The 24,778-nt window shown below is 39.9% G+C and overlaps 1 protein-coding gene and 1 long non-coding RNA gene across 8 annotated transcripts in view; one reads left to right on the plus strand and one right to left on the minus strand.

Moving 5' to 3' along the window:
• Positions 1 to 24,778, minus strand: part of LOC129733271 (dual specificity tyrosine-phosphorylation-regulated kinase 2) — a 296,861-nt gene that overhangs the window by 20,788 nt on the left and 251,295 nt on the right. For all 7 annotated transcript variants that reach the window (XM_055695016.1, XM_055695015.1, XM_055695014.1 and 4 more), the window contains 5 exons: positions 17,920 to 18,058; positions 17,637 to 17,808; positions 5,116 to 5,259; positions 4,908 to 5,037; positions 2,682 to 2,908 (listed from right to left, as the gene is read on the minus strand). In XM_055695016.1, coding sequence (XP_055550991.1) covers positions 2,682 to 2,908; positions 4,908 to 5,037; positions 5,116 to 5,259; positions 17,637 to 17,808; positions 17,920 to 18,058 — 812 coding nt within the window. The remainder of the gene's footprint in view (positions 1 to 2,681; positions 2,909 to 4,907; positions 5,038 to 5,115; positions 5,260 to 17,636; positions 17,809 to 17,919; positions 18,059 to 24,778) is intronic.
• LOC129733273 (uncharacterized) lies at positions 21,236 to 21,935 on the plus strand. The gene is made up of 2 exons (XR_008729450.1): positions 21,236 to 21,572; positions 21,633 to 21,935. It is a non-coding gene; the product is annotated as an uncharacterized LOC129733273 (long non-coding RNA).

Genomic DNA, 24,778 nt, shown 5'->3' on the forward strand with positions numbered 1-24,778 from the left:
GCCATACTATGCCAACCGTTATATACATGAAGTTGTATGATAGTCTCTCTGATGATAAAATAGAACTAAAAACCTGCAGACTATAACTGTGGATAAAATATAACTTGATGATCGTAACTTAGGCAAATTAATACCATGATAGGATTGCTTGGTTTTAAATATGCTATATTTTGATCAAATTAAGAGAATGAGTTATGATCAAGAATTTAGAGTGCGTTCGAGGGTTTATTTGAAAATATGCAAAATTATGAAATTCAATCCTTTATCAGCATTTTATTTTACAATATCACCTATACCACAGAGCAGTTTTGAAATTCGCATGATAAATAAAGTCATACATTTACCAAAATATGACAAATCATGGCATTTATTTACATATCACCTTAGTTCACAGGAAATAAATTTTGATTAAATATTTATTTTCTACAAAATTACGGCGGTAGGCAGTAATTTTGATAAAATTTGTGGCTGGTTTCACCATAAATATTTCACGGCATGTGTTTTACATGCACGAAAACAATTTGAATGATTATAATATTTAATCATTATAGAGAGAGAACTCACACATTTCTGTTCTCACGACACTGTCGGAAATTAAGGTTGTCATTGAGAAAAGAAAGCCAAGATGAGATTTATTGCTTGACACTAAATTTGGAGAATATATCTTAGTTGAAATTTCGAGGTCATTCTATGGCGAACAAGTCGGCCTGTTGAAAACATCTGGTCCTATGGTAGAGCGCTTATGAAGTTTTGATGACTTCAATAAAGCTGGGCCAACTAGCCGTGACACATGTTTATAGCTGTTGTTAGCTGGTTGTTATAACTGCGCGGTCGGCATTGAAGGTTTTATGTTTTGGTTGTATCTAGCGCTAGAAAACTTAGATATAACCTATTTTGTTACTTGGGTTGGACTTGTTGATTGTTTTTTTTTTTTAAAATGATAACCGTTCTAACATATTATGTCGTATTGTTGATACAAATGTTATACAATACAAGAATCGAATGATGTATAAACCATCAACATATGTGTCGATTTTTACATCGCCATACACGACTAAAATGTTTTATATAAAACGTTTCACAAAATACGGTAGAAATCTCAAAATCGACTCTTGGACGGAAATAGACAGAAATGGACGGGAAGACGTTTTCCTACGGCAAAAACTGATATAAATCGATAAACTTATCTAGTTCAAGGGAATATATTCATAAAATTGAAAAAGTCATTTTAATTTATTTATAAAAAAAAAAGTCATAATAGTTTTGAGTTTTAACCCCACTACATGAAAATGGTAAAATCGAAAATTTATTTTTGATGCCAAATAACTTAAAAATGCATAAATGTCGAGATCTGGTGTAACCTAGAAAAAAATTTTGGACGAAAATCGGCTTTCTGGAACTTAACCGTTAATTGGAACCAAAAAAAAATCGATATAGATATTACCAGTCATGGTGCGGGTAACGAAATGTGCAAAAGATTTTTTTAATTAGATTGCTTTTTCTATTCAATAAAATCAAATTTCATTTCAATTGTTTTTTGGACCACCCAAGTGAAAAATAAATAAACCGCTCTACTGAAAAACTAGTTCGAGATGCCTGATAAACATAAGAATAATTAACATGTGATTTGGAGCGTGTAGTGAGTCATTTTGAAAGTTAATTCTAAAATATTAGGCCTTCTGATGCCAAAAGAATCCCAGAAAGTGGTTTGAGTCACTCCTAAATCATGTCCGATTAAGCTTAAATTTTGCACTGGTAGTTTTTTTGGACCAATAAACAAATGTACATGGTCGGATTTAAAATTCGATGCAGAAATTTTTCCCATACAGTCATTGCCACCCTAATGAGGATGAAAAATGAACACATTTTATTTGCAGTTGCTGGAAAATGTCTTACCCGATCCACTACCTCAAATATTATTCTAGATTTTAAAAATTTCAATAAAAGCATGTAAGATTTCACCAGTTTGATCGAAAGACATACCAGAATTATAGTAAAATGAAGTTGCACAACGAAATAATTTTGATGGAATGTAACAATATCGATTACTTCTTTCACGATGATGGTTAATCACTTCATCCATAGGACGCCAACAAAATGAATCGCGTGAATACAGGAGAACCGAAATAGATTAGAGAACTTACGGGAGTTTCGACGGTCAGAAAAGTGCGCAAAGAAATCAGTTATTATTCTAGCAAAATGGAAACAGGTGTTGATTTTGTGCTGTAAGCTAATACGCGTCTCTTCCGAATCCATTTCGAACGTTCAATTACTACTGCCGCTGCTTCTCTCTTTCTTCGGGGTGTCGAAAATAGATACTAGTTCCTTCACAGTGGTACAACTTATTAGCAGTTTAGTTAACCGTATCTGGCAGGAGCTTGTGCTTGTTTCTTTTGGCTGCCTCTTTTTAGCTGCACCATTCCCCAATAAACAGATGACGGATAAAAGTGTTCAAGCGGAAATAAAAAAGGAAGAAAAAAAGCATAAAACAAGAGCATTGCCATTGGCCTATGGGAATAAAGTGATGGAGCTTTTCTTTTCGGTGAAGTTTTGCTGAACTTGCATGCCAGAGAAAAGAAGCGGTTAGCTTGCATGCAATCTTCGATGGAAGCACTAACACTTACGAGCTAGTGAGTGGGTGATTGATAGAGTGGGTGGCAACAGTGGGGTACGATACTCACCTTTAACCCGTTCTTTGACGTAGCGCTGCCGATTGGAGGGAGTTTTAATCTCCGGAAGGATTGTATTTGGTGTCATTGGCTGAGATCGTTGCAGTTTTTGCATAAAGCTGAGCTGATTATCACTGTTTTCTTTCGACTTGGACGAGACGTACGTGGAGGAGGCACTCGGTTGCAGCCAGTCGTGGCGGGCCGCCTCCTCCGGGGTCATGCGCTTCTTCGGATCCCATCTGAAAGCAAACAAAGAAGGGGACGTTAATCTTTAGGTTTTGTTCTGTTTGCAGGAGATAACCGGAAAAGCTTTTGTAGGAACATGTGAAATCGATAGGTTTGTAGGTATTAGAGAAAGGGGTAGCTATTTATACTGTCGGATGAAAGTAAATTCAGCCAATTCTATGTCTTTGTCTCGCCCGGTTAACTTAGTTTGGGGAACAACAAAAGTCTCTACCGCAAAACTGAAATGCGTGACCGAGGTAATGAAGGAGATAAAAGGATTTTCCTGTTCACGCTTTTGCTAGCCGTAGCAAATCGGGCAGGGCAGCATTCCGGTGGCTTCTGGCATCTTTACCTGGGGAAGCGGAAGCTTTGGAGAACGGAATGCGGATCGTAAAAGGGTGTAAAAGGTTGCAGCATATTTTCTCGGGCAAGAACTACTAATTTATTCAATGAGGGAAATGCTTTACTTTGGTGTCGGACGGATTCGTTTATGCTAACAGGAAATGTCTGAGTTTGTATAGGCTCTTTCGATGATAATGGGACGCTCAATCTCAATTTTATTTCGGGCAGACGCAGAAAGACATATGTTTTGAGAAAAATGGAAATCTTAGTTCTGTTAATTATTTGACTATTATGCATTGAGAATTAAACACACGTGACCAAAGAGTAAAGCATGTGGAATTGGTGCATCGCCGTTAGCGATAACCTGTTGCGGCAATCAAAATTATTAAAGGCGATATTTTTATTACCATGGTTAGCTTACTGGTATAACAGATCATAAAAAAAAGTTTTCGGTGATTTGATTATGTTTCATTCCTACCAAAAATTTAACCAAAATGCCTTCATCGGTCGTTTTTGTACAGGAAATCATCTGTGTGATAAACCAGCTTGCCGTAGAGATTCTACGCGAGATTTCCATCCCTACCATCAATAGCAGGCATTTTATAGCATAGCCGTATGCGACCAACCCTAAGGCTGTATAGCTTGTTTTTTTTTTTGCTCCACACTTTCCAGGCTGTAAATGTGGCGGTTACAGCCTTCATCTTTCTCAAGGGTAAACTTTCTGCGGGATTATGCTACCGCAGCCTTTGTTCGAAAGTATTCAAAAACTGTATAGTATACAGTTGGTGTTATATAACTTTCCGCAGTTTTTTTGAACAGCAATAAAAGAGTAGTTGTATAACACTTGAAAGTACCTTCAAAAAGTTTTTTTTTTTTATTTCCTATTAGCTAGATTCCAATTTCTCTACCTCCTTCAAAAAAGTCAGTTTCAAATGGATTATATCCCTTCAACATTGCGATAAAGTAGAATGTCAAACTCGTATTGATAAAAATATCGAAACGAGAATGCTAGCTAACGTAATTGTTAAGCTTACGTGATAAATGTTTCGAACAATGCAAGGCTAGTTGTAGCTGCACGACAGTTCCAACACGAAACGGAGTAAAGGCTAATCATTGGGCCAGTCAGTAATCGGAAGCGTTCCTACTCCAAAAGCAGGTGGCCAAACACGCAACCCGGATCTACTTCATTCATGAAATAAAGCACACACATACACCCAGCTGAAAATGGCGATGCAAGCAACAATCCTTGAACTCTGAGTGCATTAGGTGTCCGGTTTTGTTCCTGTATCAGTTACCTGTGTGTATGTGCGCATTACCAATGGAACAGAACTCGCGTTAATTTATACCGCAAATTATTTCCACTTGTACTCAATTCACCGCCCCAGAACGAGGTCACCAGGCCAGGACAGCATTTCATTCTTTGTTTCATTACACCAGCCACTTTATATTTACTTTGACATTTTTTCTTTGTTTGATATTAAGATTGGTCGCCTGATTTGGAGAGCTCACTAAGTTTAATTGTCGTAAAACATTTTCAACAAAAATATAGGACGTGCGTTGTCGAGCGGGGAATGTTTTATTTTTAGGTTTCCGCTAAAATATTCACCCCAACTGGTGTCAATCGAAAAATGTAAGCCCAACAATTTTTACTGTTTATGTGTGCCAACTTACTCTAGGCATTTGCTGACGAAATCAATGAACACGGTATCGTGGCAGCGGAGGGCCTGCGAAATGGTTTTCGAGGCCGGCTTTCGCTTGCGTCCCTTGGAATTCGTAATACACCGTGGAATGCCTCTGGAATCTGTGTGGATGGAGAAAGCAGAACGGTGCGTTAGTAACAACAAAATTAAGCAGAGTAGGCTTGGGCGAGGGGGCGTACCGAAAAACAATCTCCTCCTGGTGGCAGTATTAATGAGATCATCCGGAGGAATGCCGAGAACTTCCATAATACACGCCAATTGTTCCACTTCGTTCTCCCCGGGGAACAGCGGATATCCGGTGTACAGTTCTGCCAGTATACAACCTGTAATTGGAAGGAAAAATATGATTATACTCGAATATTACTGTTGAATTTTTTGTGTCGGTTAGATTCACTGTTTCTCGAAGTAAATCAGAAAATATTTAATTCTACCCGACATTTGCTGACTACCTCATGAAAGAGTTTTCTTTCACTTGACCTTCAGCTAAAACAAGATTTGTTGAACTTTATCTCTGCACGGAAAACTAAAGTGATGAAAATGCTTATGTTTGCGGTGAACCGAGTAACCCGAGCAGGAGTATAATGCAAAAATATGTTTGAGCTTGAACTTGTCCTTTGTTTGCAAGGCGTAAATGAAACTTCTCGATAGCAAAATTAAAATAACATGAAATCATCATAAACGTTATTTCAAAATCTGCAATATAAAATATCATTGACCATATCAAAAAAATAGAATAAATCCTCAGTGATAGATCATCTCACCACAACGTTCTGTTCGGAAAGCAAGTTGATGGAATTATCCCCAGTTGTCTCTCTCTCGGTGCGGTGTCCTTGCCGAACCGCAACCGGCCTGGCATTGGGTTAGCAACTGCGCTTCCCATCCGTACGGGATAGGAATCAACCACAGAGTAGTTTCCTGTGTCGTTATCCCTCCTACGGTGAGGAAATTACTGCCATGGCACACGCAATCCGAGCGGTCAACCTTATTTACTTCTTCTCTCTGTCTCTCCCTATACTGGGTCTAGTTGCGCGCAACGAAGGCGTTAATTTAACAGTACAATTGTGTGCGTGTGTCTGTCTGTGCTGTACCGTGAACAGCTTTCCTCGGAGTAAAGTGCGCTGCCATTGGAACATCGCATGTCCAATTTAATTATCGCTTACCGCCGGCCGAGCCGGCAATGCAAACAAATGGATCGTTCCTGGACGAAGCGAAGTGAACGCCCGAATTACAACTGTCAACAGGGGCATTATTGGTTTTGTATCCGTTGCTGGTGGTGAGCCAACGCGGGTGGAGCATTTCCAGGGAAAACAACACCAATTATCAATTAATAACACTGCTAAAGTGTGTAATGATATGCAACTTTTTATAAAGCCGCCACAGAATCGTTTAATGATCTTAATTTGAATTTAAAGAACTTTAAGGCAACCTTTAACCCTATAGTGCCCAGTGCCGCGTTTAGACGGTCTTTAGTTAAACCTCTAAAGAGCATCAATCAATACTTAAAAAATGATTATAAAGTTTTAAAGTGACTAGAGGGCTAATATACCATAACAATCAGTATGGACACAGAAAAATTATTAAAGAAATTTAAACAACATATTTTATTCAGGTTGATTTCTATACATGTTCAGGAATCTGGAATAATCAAATCTAAAAAGTGAAAGGTGTGTATCCTAGACACTATTCCATGACGTTGAACTATGATAATTTTATATTCCATGAAAACAAATAGTAGACGGAATTGTAACGCAAATTTATCTAACAGTGCATTTCTAAATGCTGAGACGTTGGAGCGATATAGGTTTATACAAAATGAATGCATAAACTCCTTTGGATTCAGCGCCTCCAGTTCACACATGTTCGTATGAGACAAACTTTTCTTCGTAGCTCTACTGTCAAGACAAACATTTAATTTAGCGAATTTCTTTTCTCAGCAAGCAGCAAACTAAATGAAAGGTTTTCAAAATTGGGAACCAAAACGATTAGAGCGAAAATTCTAGATTGGAAATGGAACGGATAAAACTTATGCTAGGTTAGCTGCATGTTTGTATTTCAAAAACTCTATCCTATTTTTGACTCTACCTTCTTAATCAAGTAGATTTGCTTATCAGATTGCCTCTTTTTCAACCGGGAGTCACTCAGGGCTAAATCTGTCGAATACGAAGAATGCAAAACCAGTTTGTAGCGCAATTTCGGCAGTTCATTGGTCGTATCGGGAGCAGAATGAGCGGAAGTCGCGTCTTAGTGAAAGAGCAATTTTTTTTCTTTTCCGTATTCGATCGTTTCAGCTAGATTCCAATCTCCGTCGATCCAATAGTGCAAAATAATTTTTATTAATTGCATTGTTTAACACAGGTTTGGCCCTAGAGCTCACTTTAAGAGTGGCTCCAAAATTTACAGGGATGGTTAAAAGGCTATAATCTCTCTAGAGAAAATATTTCGAGCTTTAGGGCCGCATATTTTTTCTCTTTTGTCAACCAGTGTTACTTTTCCATGTTCAAGGTAGTCGATTAATGTTATGCCTTGCGAATCTCAACAAATACTGACCTAAGTGTTGCGTTTTTGGGTGCTTTCGATGACTATCATCACCCAAAGGCTACTCTACTGAGTGCCGTGTGAACTCAGGAGTAAAGTGGTGGATCCATATTCCATCTATTGTCACATATCATCTCAAAAATTCCTTTATATTGCGCGTAACCAACGTCAGATTCTCCGTCGAATGTTGGACACATTCATCTTTTTGACCACTTTTTAAGAAATGCAGCACCGTGTCGTACGCGTAGCCTTTTCATGCGTAAACATATATGAATGATGTAACCAACGCACTTCTTCGAGATATCACGGTTTATCGGTTTATTGATTTCACGAATTTTATTAATATTTCCCGGCATAACTGCTAATCTGACCATTTTGAGCGTGACTGGCCATTGCTTCCACGGTGCTCCTGAGACCGTTATTATCAAAAAAAAAAAAGTACCATGAAAACGGTGAACGCCAGTTTGTTTTTTATGACGTTCTACATCTCTGTGTGAATTTTTAAAAAAATCGTTGGTGGCATTTTTGAGTTACGTCGATTTTATGTTAAAATGTTCGATATCCTTAAAAAATTCATACAAACTCCATAAGTAATTAGTCATAGTCTCTCAGATTTCGGTGAAACATTGTAGAAATAGATGTTTTGCCTCCTGATAAGTAATTTTCATATAAATAAAACAAGCGCAAGCTTTGAAAAGGGCGTAACTTCTTTTACGGTGCTCCTCGGATCGTTATTTAAAAAAACGTTAGATATAACAGAATCAATTCATTTGATGGCGTAAACCATTTTGAATTATTTTTTACTAGATAAAATGTCAGAGTTCTCCAACGTTATGATTAAGTGGGTGTAACATAACATAATGTTTAAATGTTGGGTTATAAAAGGTGCATATTTTTTTCTTAATTTTCATTCCAAGTTCCCAATGTATATATTTTTTTTGCGTTTATTTTATTATTTTGCTTGTATATGTTTAAATCTAATTACATTAAAACTATGCAATAAAAATGAAATAAGAAATAAAATAGACATTAACTGCCCATAAAAGCATAATAGTCTCATATGACTTTTAGGTCTCATATGACTTTTAGGCAAATTTGAGTTTATGTTGTCAATGTATCTAATTTTGTTCATATTTCCGTATGCCTTGATGAAATTTGAAAGTTTGTTCTGAAAAATAATAGAAAAACACCAAACCTTGCCTGTCCCATATTGAAAATAAAGGCATACGAGTCCCATCTTTTATTTCCAAGCCTGGAATTCATGCAAATGTTCTTAGAACTCATGGAAATACATAATGCTTCACTGAACATACAGTTGAATGAAACATACTTTTAATTAAATCATAGTTATTTGCTATAAATTCAAGATTAGAATTGCATTTGCAAATTTCTCAATTGTGAGCACATTTCCAAATGGGACTCTTTTGCTTTTATGGGCAGTATAAGTGTCCGCTATTATAATCAACAACTGCATTCAACAACTGTGATTTGTAGGCCATTGATATTGATACAGTTTTGTATCGCTCCCAAGTAAGAGTGAAATCACTGCGGACAGATTCTGACGTATGCTGCTAAAGTAACCGCAACATAATTTTAAATAAACTTTTCAATTCTAGGTTATATCAGTTTTATTACAATGAAGAACTTAGGCCCTTTTCAAAGCTTGGGACTGTTTTATTGTTATACAAATTGCGTATCGGCAGGCAAACCATCTATTCCTATGAAGTTTCATAAATAACAGAGAGGCTAAGACTAATTACTGGTGGAGTTAGTACGGATTTTCTAAGGATATAGGACATTTTGACATAAAATGGACATAACTCAGAAATGCCGCCAACGATTTTTTTCAAAATTTACACAGAAATGAAGAACATCATAACGAACAAATTGGCATTTTACCGTTTTCATGGTACTTTTTTTTTGATAATAACGGTCTCCGGAGCACCGTGGCTTCGTTTGAATAGTTTTTTTCCTAATTTAAAACACATATGGCCTATGCGTATTGAGAATCAGGCTTGTCATTCTCCTCAAGTTTGGGAAGAGTAAAGTAATATTCACCGATCACTTATTGCGCAGCATGAGCGCTGCGTGAATTTCGGTTTTCGAACTTTATTTTTGGTGCCAGATGGCTTAAAAATGCATGAAACGTGGTATTACCTGAAGGAAAAAATCATTATGTATTTTGGTGATTTCGATTGTCTCAAGGTCAAACTTAAATCGTTTTGCGCCACCCCGTTTTAGGTCCGATTGAGCTGAAATTTTGCACAGAGTGTTTTTTCGGGCAGGTGAATATTTTGTGTAATTTTTTTTAATTTTCTGGTTACTTTTTCCCATATAAGCGATTAGCACCCTAGTGTTGGTGTTAGTCAAACGGCACGAAGGGCGAATACCGGAGACGAGGGCTTTAGTTTTGTGAAAGCACCGTAGCCCCGAAGCCGAATAGTGTTTCAAGTTTCGCCCTTCGTGCCGTATATCTTACACTAACACTGCTCAGGAGCAACTATGTACCGGTGTCGCTGCACAAGATTCTGGAAAATTACTTCCAGAATCGAGTGTTTGTTCACAATACGGAGGAGAGTCAGAAGTGCGTCCCAATCACCGCAGGAGTTCCGCAAGGTTCTATCCTGGGCCCGGTGTTGTGGAATGTCATGTATAACGGGGTGTAGAAACTCAAGTTCCCTGTAGGAGTTGTGATCGTCAGCTTTGCAGACGACATAACGCTAGAGGTTTACAGCGAGTCGATCGAGGAGGTCTAGTTGACGGCCGCACACTGTATCCGCAAGGTCGAGGACTGGATGCGCTCTGGGAAACTGGAGCTAGTGCATCATAAGACGGAAGTCACGGTTGTGAACATCCGTGAATCGGAGCAACAGGTGGTGGACAGATTCGGAGACTGCACCATCACCTCAAAGCGTTCTCTAAAGCTCTTGGGGGTTATGGCTGACGACAAGCTGACGTTTGGGAGTCACTGTGATGGCTGCAAGACGCGTCGTGTCGTGTTGCTATGCAAAAACCACACCACGGGCAGCACAGGTGTCAGTGTAATATTTTCTGCCCCGGTGCCTCAAACTTCGGCAAACACCAGAGTCGAGAGCTTTAGCTTCGGAAAACACTGGTTTCACGTAAGAAATAATATCAACAATGTGGGTATATTTCTTGGGACATGGAACTGCAAATCGCTCTGCTTTTCAGGATGCGACAGGATAATATATGCCGAGCCACATCCACGCAACATCGAAGTCGTAGCGCTGCAGGAACTTTGTTGGACAGGACAGAAGGTATGGAAAAGCGGGCATCGGGCGGCTACTTTCTACCAGAGTTGTGGTACCACCAGCGAGCTGGGAACCGGCTTCATAGTACTGGGTAAGATGCGTCAACGCGTGATAGGGTGGCAGCCGATCAACGCAAGGATGTGCAAGTTGAGGATAAAGGGCCGGTTCTTCAACTACAGCATCATCAACGTGCACTGCCCACATGAAGAAAGAGCCGACGACGTGAAGGAAGCGTTCTATGCGTAGCTGGAGCAGGTCTACGATAGCTGCCTGCGACGGGACGTGAAGATCGTTATTGGGGACTTGAATGCTAAGGTGTGGATGGGAGGCAATGTACAGACCGGTAATCGGACCAGATAGCCTGCATGCCGTGTATAATGATAACGGCCATCGGTGCGTAAACTTTGCGGCCTCCCGTGGTATGGTAGTCCGAAGTACCTTCTTCCCCCGCAAAAGTATCCCCCAAATCCACCTGGAGATCACCCGACCAACAGACAGAGAACCAAATCGACCACGTTTTAATCGACGGCAGGTTTTTCTCCGAAATCATCAACGTTCACACCTACCGCAGCGCGAATATAGATTCAGACCACTAATTAGTAGCTGTGTGCATGCGCTCAAAGCAATCGACAGTGTATAACACCCGCCGAAGTCGAACGCCGCGACCAAATATTGAGCAACTGGGGGACGCCGAGGCTGCACAGGAATACGCGCAGCAGCTGGAGGCAGTGCTACCTACGGAAGAGCAGCTTGGCGCAGCTACCCTTGAAGATGGCTGGAGGAGCATCCGATCCGCCATAGGTAGCACTGCAGTAGCGTTACTAGGTACAAGGGCCCCGAATCATAGAAATGACTGGTTTGACGGCGAAGGCAAACGGTTAGTCGAGGAGAAGAATGCAGCACGGGCGAGAATGCTGCAACACCGTACGAGAGCGAACGTGGAACGATACCGACAGGCACGGAACAGCAAAAACTCAGTCATTCGAAAGAAGAAGCGCCAGCAAGAGGACCGAGATCGCGTTGAGCTGTACAACGCTAACGACACTCGGAAGTTCTACGAGAAGCTGAACAGCTCCCGTAAAGGCTTCGTGCCGCAAGCCGATATGTGCAGGAGCTTGGACGGCAACCTCCTTACAGACGAGTGTGAGGTGATCGAAAAGTGGAGGCAGCACTTCGACGAGCATCTGAACGGCGATGCAGTAGAGCGCGAGGACGGTATGGCAACTGATCTTGGTGCACGAGCAGAAGACATCAGAATTCCAGCCTCCGATCTCCTGGAGGTAGAGGAAAAGATTAGTCGGCTGAAAAACAATAAAGCTGCTGGAGTGGACCAACTTTCCAGCGAGCTATTGAAATACAGTGGAGAAACATTGGCTAGAGCCGGGTCATTGTCAAGATTTGGGAGGAAGAACGAGTACCGGAGGAGTGGATGGAGGATATTGTGTGTCCCATCTACAAAAAGGGCGACATACTGGAGTGCTGCAATTACCGGGCAATCACTCTGTTGAACGACGCCTACAAGGTACTCTCCCAAATACTTTGCCGTCGACTATCACCATTTGTGAAGCAGTTCGTGGGGCACTACTAGGCGGGATTTATGGGTGCTCGCGCCACCATGGATCAGATATTCGCGGTTCGGCAGGTTATGCCCACACTTAATTTGTTCATCGATTTAAAATCGGCGTACGATACAATCGATCGGGACAAGCTATGGCAAATTATGCACGACTACGGATTTCCGGACAAACTGACGCGACTGGTCAAAGCGACGATGGATCGAGTGATGTGTGTAGTTCGAGCTTCGGGAGCACTCTCGAGCCCCTTCGAAACCCTAAGAGGTCTAAGGCAAGGTGATGGTCTCTCGTGCCAACTGTTAAACATTGCCCTGGAAGGTGTCATTAGAAGAGCGGGGATTAACACGAGTGGCACGATGTTCCAAAAGTCGGTTCAACTGTTTGGTTTCGCCGACGATATCGACATTGTGGCTCGGAACTTTGTGAAAATGGCTGATACGTACATCGGACCAAAGGCTGAAGCCAAACGGATTGGGCTGGTCATCAATGCATCGAAGACGAAGTACATGAAAGGAAGGGATTCACGAGAGGACAGTGCTAACCTCCGACATCGAGCTCAAATTGGTGGTGATGAAATCGAGGTGGTTGATGAGTTCGTGTATCTGGGCTCACTGGTCACTGCCGACAACGATACCAGCAGAGAAATTCAACGGCGCATTATGGTAGTAAATCGTGCATACTTTGGTCTCCGGAGGAAGCTCCGATCGAGTAGAATTCGTCGCCGCACCAAGTTAATCATCTACAAGACGCTGATCAGACCGGTAGTCCTCTACGGGCAGGAGACATGGACTATGCCTGTGAAGGACTAATGCACCCTTGCGGTTTTCGAGCGGAAGATGTTGCGTACCATCTTCGGTGGGCTGCAGATGAAAAACGGAGTGTGGAGAAGGCGAATGAACCACGAACTGCAGGAGCTGCTTGGGGAACCATCTATCGTCCACACCGCTAAGATAGGCAGGTTGTAAGGATGTCAGACGACAGGCCAGTAAAGATGGTTCTTGAAATCAATCCATCAGGGACGAGACGGAGAGGTGCACAGCGGGCAAGGTAGATCGATCAGGTGGAAGACGATCTGCGGATCCTACGCAGACTGCAGAGCTGGCGAACTGCAGCCATGGACCGAGTGGAATGGAGACGACTCTTACGTACAGCAAAGGCCACACCACGGCTTGGGACTGTTTGGTAAGGTAAGAGTATATTTCAAAACGTTTCGCTTCGCATTAGGCCTCGCATAGCCATATGGCAGTGACAGAGTTGTTTCTATGAGGCTTAAACAATCGGCTACGGTGCTATCACAAAATTGAAACCATCGTCTCCGGTGTTTACACAAGCTTGGCACCGGGCCCTAGAATATTACACTGACACTGGCTCCTTCTTTTTTCCAACATCAGCACTGAGTGCCAATTGCAAAACACGTCGTATCGTGTTTCAGATCTATCCCTTAGTGCAGAGCGTGGTTTGGACTGCTGTATCATGCTTTTCATCGGATCAGTCTGAGAGATTTGCCTGTTTTTTAAAGAATTTCCTGATCCACAAAAAAGGCCACCGCCTGGACTGTAGTAATTATCAAGGCATAATTCTTCTCGATACCGTGTACAAAATCCTCTCCTGCATCTTGTTCCACAGACTGAAGCCGTTGCAGTAAACATTCGTTGGTTAATACCAATGTGGTTTTCGAAGAGGACGCTCAACTACGAATCAAATGTTCAACTTGTGATAAACCTTCGATAAATTTCGAGAACTCAGCTTGCAGACTCACCATTTATTCTAAGACGTCAAGGCAGCGTACGATTCAGTTAAGAGAAAAATGAGTTATGGCGAACTATGGCCGAACATGGTTCCCCAACAAAACTGATTGGATGGAGGCGGAGGCTTAGTATAGTTGGCAACGTCTCCACCAACCACGCTCGACGCCTGGGTTTAGAATCCGCCGACATCGTTATGGGGTGGCGTGATCCACTCACAACCAACCCAATTAGCCTAGATTCAATCCTAGCCGACACCGGGAGATTTTCTGAGGCGAAAAATCTCTGGGATTACGCCTTCTATCGCATGAGTAAGTAAAGCCGTTGGTGCCGGTCCGTTAATCAACGGGTCGTAAGCTAGGTGGAACTAGTGGAGCCACCTCCCCGGGCGTCGGTGAGTGGCACAACAACAGTGGCGGTACTAGATCGACGGAAAATAAACGAGAATAAAAACACTGATTGGATTGATACATCAAGCGTTAGGGTAGCCGGTGAAATATTATCAGACCCTTTCGTGATGTTAGATGCTTCGAGGCAGGGCGACGACGAGCTGTCAAAACCTATTGTTCACATTGTATTGAAAAGTGGTATACGAAAGGCTGGCGTGCAAAGACGTGGTAACATCAATATGAAGTCACACATGGTCCTAGGTTTTGAAGACGATATCAATCATTCGTATCAACCGTAGAGTGTTGGAAGAGGCCTTTCTCAAGACAATTAGATCAGTCGTGAGATTAAGAGGCAAACAGGGTCTGCTACGAATTAGGTAACCAGCAAAGGTAATGCAGCATGCAAGCCCGTATGAAACTTTTACTTTATGAAACATTGATTCTTTCGGTGGCCTTCCATAGGAATGAATCATGGACACTGGAGGAGGCTGGTTGGCGAGCTGTTGAAGTTTTGGACGGGAGGATCTTGTGTTCAACCCTTGGCAGTAAACTGTAAATTGGTGTTTGGTGCATATGCATGAACCATGAAGTGTACCAGGCATACAAATCGGCAAATAAAACACGGTAGGCTTCAGCGAGCTGGGCAAGTAGTTAGAATGCCGGAGGAGCGACCAGGTAATGCTATATTCTCGATAAAGGTTTTCGGGGTAGACCTTGCACTCGTTGGATGTGCGTCTTCGGCGAGGATGCCCTCGTAATAGGTATGAGAGGAGATTGGAGAATAGCAGCACAAGACCGACTGATACGGAGACGTATTCAGGAACCTCAAAAAATTTGTTTTTGTAACGCCATCTCTGTGTGAGGCAAATAATTGTTTTGTAATAGCGAGTTGCAGGAGATTTTCGGAGTGATTTGTGAAAAGGGTTCAACTAGCAAAGTATAACTATTGGGGAATATCAGTTTGAAAATTTGCAAGTACCTTTTCAAATCGTAATTGAAATAGAAGTAAATAACTATAACCTATCTTATAGGTTTTCAACAATAATATATTGAATTCGTACATTTATGCCTAAAATCTACGTTTATCTTTTGTCCCCTTCGAAATTCGCCTTAAAGCATTCTGAAAACGAGATTAATCCACCTTTATTTCGCCATGTTCACCCTTTGCTCCAAAACAATGAAAAAGGCCTAACTCTAAAGTATCTTTTGTTTTGGGTAAACTATTCTGTCGCCTTTCATTTAAAACTTGATTCAAATAATTTTATCGATTATTACAAAAAAAAAGTTTCTTGCCATGAATTATGTCAATCTTTTCAAAGCCAATGAACCCAAATTCCCACTAATTAGAAGCCGCTGGGATGGCAACCTGAAATATAGCATTTCTGATGTAAAATTGGTTAACAAAGCGAATGAAGATGGGTTCATTTTGGGCAGGTCCCAGGGAATGATCTTTTTTGCCCCTTTTTACCCCATTTTTGCGTATTTTTGGAAATATAGATTCTTTCCCGTGTCCTGCACAGAATGAAAATATCATCAAACGATTCATTGGCCAATTTTACATAAGAAATGCTATATTTCAGGTTGCCAGCCCAGCGGCTTCTAATTACCACTAATTTGGGTTAATTTTTTCACAGTGTGCAATGGTGTTTGAATCGATTTTTTTAGCTAAAAATTTTTAACTCAAAAATAAAACCAGTTGTTAACTTAGTAGTGGGGCAAAGCTCCACGTTGAGGTTTTACAGCCGACCAGACCTTCATTGCAAACAGAAACGTTGATCTTTTGTGATATCATGTGCTGTTTTTCGCACTTCTAGTTTTAGCCGTTTCCTGAGTTGACTCAATTCGTCAAATCGCACTGTAAATTGAAGTGATTTAGTGTTGATTTCACAATGATTAACACTTTTCAACGAAACGACCTTGCGTTGAAAACTATTCAATGGAAATCACCATTATATTATAATGAATATCTCTTGTATTTGCATCACTGTTTAAATCAATTGCATTACAGCAGCAATACCAATTGACAAACGTCAAAAACATAAAACGAAACAAACATAGTGACGGTGACGAAAAGCGCAAGCAGCACATTTTCCCCAAAGAATAACAATTTGTTTGAAAGTAAGTTTTATTGAATCTTTGATATTAAAATAACAATAAAACAATTCTATTGCAGATCCTGAAATCGATTGCACCGACACGGCGACAGAGATCATTTTGTGTTTAAAGTGAAAATCTATAATAAAATGAAATTGAAAAAAATAAAATAAACAGAAATCTTTTGAATTTATTGTGATTAGCTGATAATATCCAAATGACCGACATTCCGTATCTCAAACATAGGCATATCAAGAACGATGAACATAACAACAGAAAATCAAGTGATTTGCTGTTGATTTCATCGTTTTTTGTATTAATATGTTTCGAAGGATTTTCCTTTCACTTTGAAATGTTAGGCAAGTAGTGTGAATTCAACAGCAAATCACTTCAGTTTGACGTGGAATTTTTTTACAGTGTAGGTTGCACAAAGAACCACCAAAAACCAGGAAAAAAGTTAGTGTTACAATCGTTGTTGTCAGAGACTGAATTCGCCTCTGCATCTCTAACGACTATAACGAAAAGGAAGGTTACTTTGCCAGATTTTTACACTTTTACCCTTCCTATGCTCTTCTTTACCGAGCCTCGTTAGTTACTCTGCCAAGTATCGGTAACTATAAATGTCTGAATAGGTAAATATTCAGCTGTCTGTGCCTTTTTTGCAATTTGAAGTGAGGGAAGGGATTGGTAAGGGGCTGGGGGGGGGGGGGGCTGAGAATAGCAGAGAAAAATCACTTGTGGAAGCGAATTCTTTAACAATAAGGATACGAGTTGCCATTTATTTTCATGCGCAATTTTTGCAAGCAAAAAGTAAGTAGGTAAAACTGCTATATCTACTAAAAAATTTTCAAAGTTCAAAAGTTCTCTATCGACAGACAATGATCTCACAACTTAGAAGCTCATTTCAGAAAACCAGCAGGAATATGGCATTCTGAGCATCCGATCATAAAGAGATAATCTTTTGTATCAATAATTGACTTGTTACCGGAGAATAATAGGTACATAATGGATCGTTTTGAAGATTCCTTCAATAACACCAGGTTCACTTTTGCTGTAAAGTTGCGCAGTTGTCACGAATGTGCAAAACTCACCTAAGCTCCACATATCGATGGGTGTTCCATACGATAGTCCCAGTATGACTTCCGGTGACCGATAGAAGCGGGACTGGATGTAGGTGTACACTTTTCGGTGCGAGTAGCATGAGCTGCCGAAATCGATGACTTTTATCAAGCTGCTGCCTCGCTGCTTTAGCAGAACGTTCTCCTGTGTCAAAAATAAAAAAAAAGCAAAAAGAGGGAACAAGTTAGTGCGAATTTGCACCGTAGGAATGTGTGACAACTCTATCAGTGCCAACCGGAAAAGGGTAAAACTTACGGGCTTTAGATCACAGTGAATGATGTTCTCCTGGTACAACAACCGGAGACATTTGACTATCGAGTTGCAGAACCTTCGAATAAGGCTCAGACTGAATCCTTGGTAGTTGTTCTTTTTGATGAGTTCGTATAGGTTCAGGCTGAAACGAAATACAAAGGACAGAGATCCGATTATTATTGGCAGTTCCGTGCGGTGGAGTCATTTCACTGTAAAAGCCAGCGATGACGCTTTTGTTGTTGTTATTGTTGTTGTACTAGATTGCGAGCGGATGATTGGGCACAAATCACGATTAAACTTTGTTTGGGGCCAAAACGGCTTCAGCGGGGTTTTGTGTACGCTAATCGCCTTAAAGTTTGCAGCAGGAGACATTCTCCCAAGAACAGCCGGTTGCCATGAACGTGAACATGAACTAGGTATACGTTTCATGTTAGGAGGCAATATTTTACAAACTGTTTGGTTATAATTTTTATGGCATTGGGATGCAACCCTTGCTCGGGTCATGAAACGCAAAGGATACATTTCGAATTAGCGGCGTAATTGTGTTTGAATCTTTAATTAGTTCAATTGCGTGTATTGTGGGTAATGCTTACAAAGCAAATTTTGATTTTGAACCGGGACCTGGCAAAGTTTTTAAATTAATTATCAACGAGAGTCACACTGCCGTGCGGAAGAGCATCGTGCTTTGTTTGCGGTTTACCTCAAAAGTTCCAGGAAAAACTCACCACTAGGGCCTGCAACTTTCGAATTCGTTCCAGTCATAAACTCTAACGGAAGCCTTACGAGAGTTTGACTGTTTGACATTTTCCACTGTAAGCGGAAACCGACAAGACCACTGCTTGTTTTTTTTTCAGTTGAAGCTTGCTCGAACAATCCATTAAAACTTAGTACATAAAATAGGGGGAAATAAAACATTAGCTTTATCAAAAGTTAAAGCTCGCAACTAAATGCCGTGCCACGTGTTATTCTACACTGCACAGAGCGAGTTACTCTATTCAACGAGGAGCTGGTAGATATAGAGTATGAATATATTTGAAATTTGCTAATGTTTTTGCATAATGATGGTTCATCTTCAATAATTTTTTCTTTTTTGTACGGCATATAAATCGATAACTCTCATTGAAGAACTATGAAATAGGATTAGTTTGAGGGAATTAAAGAATTTATAAAACATTTTATCCTTTTCGGACGCGCTGTATTTTGACCATTTACATATCTGTTATAGTTAGTTCAATCTAAGTTCCGATGTGTTCAACATGGACCGTAGGGTCCGCAGGGCCCGCAAGGTCCACAAGGTCCACAAGGTCCGCAAGGTCCACAATGTCCACAAGGTCCGCAGGGCCCGCAAGGTCCACAAGATCCGGCTGGTATACAAGGTCCGCACGGAACGCACGGTGGTAGAGGTGCCCAGGGTCCACACGGTAGACAGGAACCGTGTGGACCACAGGGTCCGCATGGAGAACATACCGGCAAACAGCATGGGTCATAGCAAGGACCCTATTAAAATTGAATAGGAGAGTTAAAACGCGATAGTATTACCAGTTTATCTGCACCACTTACACAAGGTCCACATGGGAAGGAACTGGGAGAACAGCAGATTTTTCGTGGCATCTTGCTAAGAATTGGAATATTTGCGCAACTTGAGGTGAATTTTAATCTTGAAGGTTTCAGTTGAATGTTGTCCGAAAAGATTAAATGTTTTTCACTTAAAAAATTTTGCTTCTGGTTTGGCCGAAAAGTAAAATATAAATGGCTTTTGAAGCTAGACTTTTTCTTCTTTGTTTTTCACCGGTTGCTTCGTTGCGGAATAATCGAATTATCGTTTTTCATAGTTGCTCGTACATAGATTTGCATTGCATTGAAGTTCTATATAGCTAAATTGGCATTATATTCTTCGTCAAAATTTTCACTCCACCTGTGTAGAAATCACGACACTTATTTAAAAGCATCTGACCATCATCCAATTATTACGTTAGCAAAGTTTACGCGTTTCAGCTTCTGTTTCCTTTAACAGGACAAACGGTTACAAATATCACATGTAAGCTTCGAGGAAGTGAAATGCAAATATTTTCCTTAACCTGTGGGTACAACCGATTACTCTAACGGAAATATTATGGGTATTCATGTCAAGCTCGTATACAAATACCCAGCCGTAAAAATACTCACCTCCATTGACGAGTAATGGGAGATACACAGTTTACGGCTGGGTATTTGTATACGAGCTCGACATGAATACCCATATTAATTTCCACTTTACACCCTGTTTAAGCATACCTAGTTCACAGTTCCCAGCGAAAATAAAATTGAAGCAAACGAAAAAGCATAAAACTTCGCTAGTGGAATACTTCCCGTACTTCCGATTTAACTGGAACGAATTTGTTCATAAGTGTGAGGAAAGTATAGAAATTTCAGGCTAAATTCTACAATTCCATCCTCTAGATAGTCATTCAAAACGTTGCCATTTAAAAAGGACTAATCGAAATAATTCACGTAAATGTAGACCCCGAGGTGAATGACATTTTATTCTCGCTTTCGTTGTTTGGAGACTGCAGATATAAATAGAATTGTTGCGTATCTGTATACAAATATGTATTACCGACTACCAGAAAACCATTTCCGGGGAACTGATAGACTAACAGACGACTATGCGAAAATCGTCCAAAAGCTCATCGATCTCAATGATGGTGCTCTATTAATTCTAACGAGTTTTTTTTTTCGTTGCTACTACCGACGGTGGTGTTTGTGTGCGTGGTGGTAAACAGAGCAGTTTCGTGCGACCTTCACCTAGACCGCACTTCGCAGGGTAGAGCGTGACCCACCGGATCTAATTGGTTTTCGGTGAACTTGATTTTTCGTGTTAATAACATAAATTGTTTGACGCCATTTCGCCCTCTGCCAGCGTTCCCACGATGATGGCATCACGTCCAACCGGTGGCCGTATCCTTGTCTTTCAGGATGGCGGAGCGTGAACGAATCGAAGCGTTAGGGTGATTCCAGTTGCTTCGCGTTGCCGCGAAATTCTGAATGCACTCATTAAATATTGATCCATCCTAAGCGAAGCGGTAGTTCGAGCAAGTGATGGTTGGCGAACGTAGACACCTATATAAATAGAATCTAGCTAGTCTATTATGGAAGTTTGCCTTGATGATGATTGTAGTTTTCGATGGCATTTCGAGCTCAATTTGTTCTAGCGAAATGCACAAATTCACTAACACAACAGCTGCTTTGTCAATTTTGAACGTGTTGGAAGGAAATACGTTTCCTGTTGCGATATTTTGTTGGAGCATTTTCCACAGCTCACAAAATTTTAAGCCATCGGTCCACACAATTTCAGGACACTTTTATGTAGATTGAAGTTAAAAATATGAAACGATGCAACGATACAAACGATACAACAAAGTAACCCAAGTAAAACTGCGAAGTGAGAAATGCAGCCGAAAAAGTCATTCATTTTTCATTTTTCGGACCAAGCGGAAGCAAAATTTTAAAGTGATTTTTTTAGAATTTTCAAAGTTTTCGAAGACTATCAACTAATCTAGACCAGCTTGAACGGAAACTGCAATAGTTAAAATAGAACCAGCAAAAATCAGCGCTTGAAAATGCCAAGAAAAATTTGTTCCCCGTGTGCCTACCCATGTGGACCGTGCCGACCGTGTGTAAGTGTTCTGGAAGAATAATCACTTGATTGCGTCATGATTCCTATTCAATTTCCATAGGGTCCTTGTGGACCTTGCTGTGATCCTTGTCCACCGGTGTGCGGTCCGTATCAGCCATGCTTCGGGACTTGCTCGCAGATTGGCTGTGCACCTTGCGGACCCTGTGGACCGTGTGCGCCTTGCGTACCATGTGGTCCTTGTGGACCATGCGGACCTTGCGGACCCTGTGGGCCACGTGGGCTCTGTGGTCCTTGCGGGCCATGTGGGCCTTGTGGGCCATGCAGAGATTCCAACAACTGTTGCTAATTGATTGTAATTAAACTGCGCATACGCTACTTATAATATAGCGCTTCGAAAACGAAACTGTTTTGTTCTTATTGAAAATAAATGAATTTTCCATAATTTTTGCCTCAATCGCGGTTAGGAAGATACACGGGTCGTTTTTGGTCGTTGAATTGGTCGTTTTTTGCAGTTTGTATGCAGCGGAGGTTATTCCGCTGCTTCGTAAAGACCAGTGAAGGCAACCCAATGGGCAGCTGGCTGTCTTCTGAAGTTAACTATTGTATTTATTTAATTTAAAAATAAAAAGGAATTGTTGGCTAACAATCACAGTCTATCTGGAAGCGATTTTAGAAACATAGAGAACATTCCGAGTAACAATCAAAATGCGAATTGGTTTCATTCATGTTTTAATTTAATTGTGGTTTGTTCGAAATATTCGTGCTTTTTATTGATCAACAGTTCTCAAGAGCGACTGAAGATTTCTTGAAGAATCCTCCATAAATTGCATTGTCAATAAGTTGTTTTATAGGCTATTTCAGAACACACTTCATATCCTTTTAAAAAAATCTCTAAAAAACTTCCTTAAAACTTGATAGGAGTTTAGCCAAAGTTTTCATGATACCTATTTCTGAGATGCATCTATCCTGAAAATGCCCCCTTATTCTCTTACATCCATTTTATTTCATAGAATAGAACAAGAATACAGTCTTAAAAAAAAAGCACCATGGAACGGGGTGAAATTGATCAATTTTTATAATATTTTCCAATTAACTAGCTTTATGTACATTTTTCCCGAAATTATATATATTCAAAACAAGTACTGGCATGTGCTCTAGAAAACCTCTATGGGTGTTGGTGAAATTTCTGTCGTCTACTTCATGAAATAAATTCTAGAATTCTTTGAAGTAATATGAGATAAATCGGGGTGAAATTGATCACCTCTGAAATCCATACATTCTTCTATTGGAAATGTTCTTTTTTTCTTTATGTTTATGATGAATGATGATTTCTGGACTGAAGAATATCAATCACAGGTAGTTTGGAAACGAAAATAACGATATTTCAGGGTAAAGTTTATTCATTTTGGTTCACGAGCTGCACTTTGCTAAATTTGCTCTCATTTGATCACTGTTAGATCGATTTCGATTCGGTTTGTTGCAAAAGCTTAAAAAACCAGTTCTGAAATTGAAATCTTTGAGATTTCCTGTGAATTCATCAGTATTACTTTTATGGTATGGAATAATCATTGTTGAAAATTATAATTCTTGAGCTTTTATCAAACTTTACTAACTTCTCCAAATTTAACGTAATTAACCCCTAATTAAGATTACTTCAAGTAAATTCATTATTTTTTTTTTGTTATTTAGAAACTTGTTCAATCAAATTTGATTGAGTTTTGACTGAGTTAGAAGAATTTTTCGAAAATATGTTAAATTGCACCGGGCATGCAAGGGTTAACTTTGACAGGTATGTGAATCTTTCAAAAGTTGCCTTTTGGGACTCGTAAACATTGCCTAGTTTTGTAAGATCAGTATCTTTTGATTAGTATTTTTTATCACGAATTTACAGGTGATCAATTTCACCCCACTGATCAAAGTCACCCCATTCCACGGTATCTAAGATAGACAAGCATCACTCAGAATAAACAATTAATGTCGGAATTTTATGTTTCCCAAGAATTGATTTCGAGGCTTTTGTTAGTTTATTCTTCTTCGATAATTCTATAAGTAAATGCGAAAGTATCACAATAATGAACAATCTTGTAAGTCTTGCACAAGAAATTTTAGTTTTGGAGACGTCTCACGAGGGTATAGCGAAAAGATTTTGATGAAAATTATAGCAAAATGCTAACAAACGTTAATACAATCCGTGATTTTCAATGCTGTCAATTGTTCTAGAATTTTAGCAGTAAATGTTGACCAAATGTTGACCAAAACAATTTAACCATCAGGAAAATCTGAAATAATTGTTTATTTGGCAGTTAGATTGAAAATAACTAGCTTTTAAGCCACACTATACGCATCATCTGAACGTGGCAATAAAAATTTCAAATTTTCCTAATGACCACAGGGACTTTTATTTTTGGGAAGAAGCAGATCGATGAGTTTTGTTTCATAAATTGCTCTATGTAAATGATAAACAAATAAACAAATTTCGGTAAATAAGTCTAAAACAGGAAATTTAATTAATTCAGGAAACTGTCAAAATTTGTTGCAGATTTTTCTATAGTTCTGAACAGCAACTTTCAGTCTCACTTTTAAGGTAAAAGCAATCAAAACTTTAACAAGTGCATGGTAAAATTAAGATTGTTACAGTGCTGTGCTGTTTCGATTTTATCACGGTCAAATAACATTTTCCGGGGAATTTAGCGAAACTGTAGATTTGGTAAAACGATCCAGATTGGTAGTTTTTGTTGAATAACATTGAAATCTAATAAAAAATATAGATTTTCATCATTTCACCAAGTCCACAGTTTCACAGTTGGATTTACGAAAAGGTATTTTTTTGACCTTGATAAAATCGAAACAGCACAGTACTAATTATCGTCCATAGCGAGAATAAAGAAGCAAAAAATGTCTTTTTGTTTAAAATCGAAGGAATAAAAAAACTATGAAGAGGGACTTGGATCATCGAATTTATTATGACGAATAACGGCACACTGATGGTAAAAACTTAGATGAAGTTTGTTAGCATCAATATTGTTTGTTAATTTTTTCCGTTGTGGCCGGAGAGTAAGAACAAATCCAGCAACGTAACTTTCCGCTCTGCGTTGTTAGCAGAAATTTTTTTTAAAGTCATAAAAATCTGAGAATAACAAATTTTCAAATCCGAGTCCAATCTAAATCCCAGTTTCAATCTCAATCCTAAACCATATCCGAATCTTAATCCAAACCCAAATCTCAATACGAATCCCAATCTCAACA

The sequence above is a fragment of the Wyeomyia smithii genome, chromosome 3, assembly GCF_029784165.1.
Source record: "Wyeomyia smithii strain HCP4-BCI-WySm-NY-G18 chromosome 3, ASM2978416v1, whole genome shotgun sequence".
Taxonomy (NCBI): Eukaryota; Metazoa; Arthropoda; class Insecta; order Diptera; family Culicidae; genus Wyeomyia; species Wyeomyia smithii.